The sequence below is a fragment of the Peromyscus eremicus genome, chromosome 4, assembly GCF_949786415.1.
Source record: "Peromyscus eremicus chromosome 4, PerEre_H2_v1, whole genome shotgun sequence".
Lineage (NCBI taxonomy): Eukaryota > Metazoa > Chordata > Mammalia > Rodentia > Cricetidae > Peromyscus > Peromyscus eremicus.
This window is the reverse complement of record NC_081419.1, coordinates 101640134-101646133: the sequence shown is the minus strand read 5'-3', so window position 1 is coordinate 101646133 and position 6000 is coordinate 101640134. Positions and strand designations below refer to the sequence as shown.

Genomic DNA, 6000 nt, shown 5'->3' with positions numbered 1-6000 from the left:
GCTCCAAAGACCCTGAAACTAACCCTGGTCTGAAGAAACAGGGACAGCATGCAGAGTTTGTTTCCAGTCTCTGCTCAAACCCAGGCTTCTCTTTCCTACTGTCTGGAAACCAATACCAGTGGAAATATTGCCATCGAGGCTTGGATCTCCCCCGTCTTGCTCACCACATGGGTTACCCTTAAACCTCTTACCAAGCAGGTACTGACCATACTGCTAGCACTGAGTACAGGGTACCTATGATAGGTCAGGGGCCCAGAGGAAACAGCAGAAAGCTGAACTGGCCGTTTAATTGGAGTTGACAATGTAGAAGACATGATTCAGCTAAACCAACATGCTCTTGGTCACACAAGGATTATCTCAGATTTCAGATTATAAAGTGTATAGACTGTGCTTTCCCATCGGGCCAAGAAATACAGTCTTGAGGCCTAAGACAACAATCTCTGACATCAGTTTGTACAGGAAAACCTTTAACATGTGCAGGGGCTTTTCAGAAAAACACATGGACGAGTTGAGAAGTCTCTTGAGATTGTCCTTGGCTTATCTGGACAGCCAGGGCTTCTGAAAGAGGGGGTAACTCAAGGCTGCATGCGATGGGCAAGATGATAAACAACCTGTGTGCATGGGTCAGGAGGCAGAAAAGAGCCCTGGAAACATGGGGCTGCCAGGGGAGAAGGTGGGAGGCCACCAGTCCTGTACTCATCAAATACACCCCCGGGGAAGAGGTTTGTCACTGCTGGCAAGAAGCTTGACGTGGAAAGTTTGTATCAGCCAAAAGGCTGGAGTTGAAACTGTAATCTAAACAATGCCCAGCATGTGTGCTGCTTACAATTATGATTACTTGTTGAAGACCAACAAAATGGCCAAAGTTGCAAACACTAGGATGTAAAAAAATAAAATAAAATAAATAGAAAGGTAGAGGGCTAGAGAGATGGCTCAGTGGTGGTGATAAGCATGCCCCGCTCTTACAAAGGGGCTGACTTTGGTTCTCTGCACCCCACCCTGTCAGGTAGCTCGCCTGTAACTCCAGCTCCAGGAGAACCCACATCCCTGGGCTTAGAGGATACCTGCACTCACATTGCACGCACACCCCCACACACGTACATATGTAAAATAAAAAGTAAATCTTCTCAAGTCATAAAGGGCCAGTGAGATGACTCAGTCATTAAAGGCATTTGTCTCAAAGCCCAATGACCTGAATTTAATTCCTGGAACCCATATGGTAGAAGGGAGAGAACAGACTACTGCAAAGTGTTCTCTGACCTCCACATGAGTGCTGTGGTGCATGCATGTGTACAATAAAAACAAACAAATAAACAAATAAATAAAATGTAAAATAATAAAAATTAAAAAGCTTTAGCCGTAACCTCATTTATTTTGGCTAGTTAGCATAGAGTATGAAAATAAAAGGCTTATCTCACAGCTAACCATACCACTAGCTAATCTATTCCCCTACAAATGAAAACAGAAGAACCAAAAAACAAACAATCAAAAAAAGAAGGGAGGGAAGGAGGGCTCATTTGATATGCTACACGACTTTCAAGGGGAAATGAAGGAGAAACAGGAATCCAAGGGAGAAAGCCGCCCCCTGCTGTGTTAGTGCCCCCCCCCCACCACCACCATCCTGCTTCCCTCCCAGCAGAAGTTTATGACTGACTTGTCCCCTCTCCCACCCACTGGAGAGACAGAGCTCACCATTCTCCTCATCTGCAACTCCCCTGTCAGAAAGAGGCAGCTGCGGAGGCCCACCAGGTGACAAAATCATTTACGCTGTTTGGGGAAAATGGGACCAATGCAAGAAATTATTTTTTTGTTGAAAAAAAAAAAATGGTAAGAAGAAACAAGTAAGAATTGTGGGTGGTTTTTCCTTCACAGTAATGACTGCAAGGTCACCTCAGTGTCACAGTTTCGGAAAAGAATAAAAAAAAAAAAAAAAAAAAAAAAAAAGAGGCCAGCCAAAACCCACAGGATATCAGGTCAATAAAGCATCACTTGGCTGGGAAGCCACACTCTTAAAGCAATTCCATTTCAACCTAAGAATCCTCATTAACTCTATCACTAGAGTCAGGTTCCTAACCTCTGTGAGCCTCAGTTTCTCCGTCCGTAAAATAGGAACACTAATGTTTCATTGGCTGGTTATCTCAGTGTTTAGCTAAGTGCCTCCTACCACTTGAACTCCCAACTAACAGAAACTGCTTAACCGGTTTACAGCGAGCCTTCGCACGAAAGAATGCTCACACCGTAGAGAAGAAACTGGAAGGGCATGGCAGGACACAACCCTTGCTCACCGTATGACCGGGGACATCAGGGCAGGGGGAGACCAGCCTCTCAGACAGCTGTCACCTGAATATGACATTCTAAACACTGCCTCTCATCTGATGAGGGTTCACCAACCAAAAAACCTTACTTTCAAAAAGTCCTGATTCAGAGAGGCCGACTCTCAGGAAGTGGAAGACTAGAACTGGATGCACAGACACTAGTGTGACGCCCCTCCCCACCCTGCTCACAGACATGGCTGCACACATCAGGATTCAGTCGCTCCTTCATAGTCCTTAGGCATGCTCAGTACCAAATAAGAAACCACACAAGAGGGTAAGATCAGTCAACAGTGGCTTTCTTTATCCGGCAAGGGCAGTGGGGGATGAGGGTGAGGGAGTCCAGTAGTGCAGAGCTACAAAGGAGAGCTTCCACCTTGCTCTGGCTGTGGTCCATTAAGGAGCAAGACACCAGATGAGAAGGTCTTGACCAACAAGTTTATTTCATGAATAAGAACGGAAAAGAGGGCCAGTGACAGGGCTCAGTGGTAGAAGCACTTGCCACCAAGCCTGAAGACCTAAGTTCAATCCCACATGGTGGAAGGAGAGAACTGAATCCAACAAGTTGTCCTCTGAGCTCCACATACATGCTGTGGCACACACACACACACACACACACACACACACACACACACACACATACACACACACACTATTTTAAAGGGAAGGGAAAGGAAGAATAGCAAAGAAAAGAGAAACGAAAGAACAAAATGAATAAAAACGAGAAGTGACGGTGGTGCCTCCAGGTTGTCAAGGAAACCCCATGCGAGTCATGGTTAAGATCACCGCACAGGGGCTGGGAGAGGACTCAGTGGGAAGGACACTTGCTGCTCAAGCATGAGAACCTGAGTTTAAATGCCCAGGACCCAGAGGAAAAGTCAGGTGCGGCCCTACATGGCTGTGACCCCATGCTGTGCTGGGCAGAAACAGCAGTATCCCTAGGGCGTGCTGGCTGCTAGCCTAGCTCCATCCACATTCAGTGGGGGACCCTGTCTCCAGGGAATAAGGTAGAGAGTGGTAGAGCAGGGCAATCTACTTCTTCTTCTGGCCTCCATATGCTTAGGTATACGGTGCACATGTGTGCACATATACCACATATATACTCACACCATATCTTAGTTAGGGTTTCTGTTGTTGTGAAGAGACACCATGACCATGGCATCTCTTATAAAGGAAAACATTTAATTGGGGTGGTTTATAGTTCAGAGGTTCAGTCCATTAGCATCATGGTGGGACATGGAGGCATGCAGGCAAACACGGTGCTGGAGAAAGAGCTGAGAATTTTATATCTTGATCCAAAGGTAACAGGAAGTGAACTGAGATACTTGATGTAGCTTGAGCATAGGAGACCTCAAAGCCAGCCCTCACAGTGACGCACTTCCTCCATCAAGGCCACACCTACTTCAACGAGACCACACCTCCTAATAGTACCACTCCCTATGAGTTTATAAGGGCCAATTACATTCAAACTACCACACAAACACACACAGGAAGAACACTGCATAATACAATTAATTGACCCTTTATCCACATGAATCCTACATCACTGAAGTCAACCAACTATGTATTGAGATACATTTTAATTACATCTATATTGGCTACCTACAAACATTGTTTTCTTATCATCATTCCCTAAATGATATCGTTTAACAGGTACATAGCATCAGCATTACATTAGGTATTAGAAGTCATCAAAAATGATGTAAAGTATACAGGAGAATGTGGAAGGTTCTACACAAATACCATTCTACTTATATGAGGAAATTGAGCCTCTGTGTATTTTAGATTTATCAGAGGTTCCTAGAAGCCGTGATACCCCATGAATATTGAGGGACAACTGTGACAGCATAGAGGACTTAGCTCCTGATCAGGAAACCTCAGCTCCGGATGTGCTCCGGTGTGCAGAAACAGCAAAGACCTCTCCTCCCTGCTTCATAGACTACTGTTGGAAAGAGCAACAATGTGGCTAGTGCCATTCCCATGGAAACGTTTCAAGGGAATCACTAAAGAGTGCATGCACACAGCCGTGTCCCGTTGGTGGCAGGAAGTGTGTGAGTGTAGGCTGGCATTGTTCTCAAAGGCTGAGCTCATGTCCATCTCTAAAACAATCAGATACTGTTCTGAGCCTCAGCTTCTCAACCAGAGCGCATGCCGAGGGTATGAAGCCCAGCTCAGGAAGATGGGAAGGTCCATACAGTTCCCCTGTTGCAGTGGACCATGAAACAGGAAACAGATTCTTCACCTGATTGTCAAGGTCAAAGGTGGCCTCGGTCTGGATCCCTCTCACGTTGCTCCCGTGACCCTTCTCTGTCATTGCGAACATCCCAGTAGACGTCTGCTCCTGAAGTTCAGGAGATATTAAAAGAAAGTTAGCTGGTCAGATGAGCTCTAACTGAAGAGCTCAGGCCATTAACAATATTACAAGAAAAGGAGAAGAAAGCTGGAGACGACCATAAAAAAAATTATTTTGTTGACATCTATTATGAGTTCAGGAACATGACAGGTGAGGCTGGAAAGATGGCTGGCTCAGTGGTTTAGAGCACTTGTTGCTTTTGCAGAGGACCTGGGTTCAGTGCCCAGCACTTATATAATAGCTTACAACCATCTGTGACTCTACTTCCAGAGGACCCAACATCCTCTTCTGGCCTCGGAAGGCACCAGACACTCATGTGGTGTACAAACATACATTCAGGCAAACTATCCATAGACATAAATTTTTATTAATCTTAAAAAAAGCATATGACAGATGTAGAATAATATTTTAAAAGGTAATCTTGAAACTCTAATTTAGAACAAATTTTTTCAGATTCTAATTCTGGTTTTTTTTTTTTTAATTAAACACATACTCACACAAAAGTACTATGAATTTTTTTAAAATCTCCATGGAAAAAACTATCTACTAATGTTGGAGAATATTATTTTAAGGTGTGTTACTTTTGTTTATGTTGGATTTCTTTAACTCTGTGAAGCTGTGTTACAGTGGCTGTCTAAAACGCCTGATGGTCTAATAAAGAACTGAACGGCCAATAGTGAGGCAGAAGAAAGGATTGGCAGGTCTGGCAGGCAGAGAGAATACATAGAAGGAGAAATCTGGGAAGAGTGAAGAAAAAGAAGGAGCCAGTGAAGGAAGAGAACATCAGGAATCAGCCACCCAGCTACACAGCAAGCCACAGAGTAAGAGTAAGATTTATAGAAGTGAGAGAACAGGAAAAGCCCAGAAGCAAAAGGTAGATGGGATAATTTAAAGTTAAGGAAAGCTGGCAAGAACCAAGCCAAGCTAAAGCTGGGCATTTATAATTAAGAATAAGCCTCCATGTGTAATTTATCTGGGAGCTGGGTGGCAGGCCCCTCAAAAGATCAAAAAACAACCAACAACATACTAAGGCAAGCATCATACCTTGAGTTGCTGAAACCACTTGGTAACATGTTCAGGACTTCCAAGATTGTTGATGGCACCGCCAAATAACAAGTAAATGATTCCACACTAGAAACAAGGAAAGCACAGACAACGACTAGCCACCATCAACAGCTTAGCAAAAACTAGACCCACTGGCCAAATCCATTCAAGGGGTATCTCTAGGGATCCTTCATGCTACACAGGTCTTCACCTGCCCTTTTATAAGCCCTGATGAAGTGTTGCTGACAGGGAAAGCGGGGGAGGAGAGAGGAGGAGGAAGCAGAGGTTTAA

At 44.5% G+C, this 6000-nt stretch overlaps 1 protein-coding gene across 1 annotated transcript in view; it reads right to left on the bottom strand.

The window, feature by feature from the left end:
- Acoxl (acyl-CoA oxidase like) overlaps positions 1 to 6000 on the bottom strand; it is a 291245-nt gene that overhangs the window by 250523 nt on the left and 34722 nt on the right. Inside the window, exons 4-5 of the mRNA XM_059261383.1 lie at positions 5710 to 5796; positions 4555 to 4653 (exon numbers count right to left, since the gene is read on the bottom strand). Coding sequence (XP_059117366.1) covers positions 4555 to 4653; positions 5710 to 5796 — 186 coding nt within the window. The remainder of the gene's footprint in view (positions 1 to 4554; positions 4654 to 5709; positions 5797 to 6000) is intronic.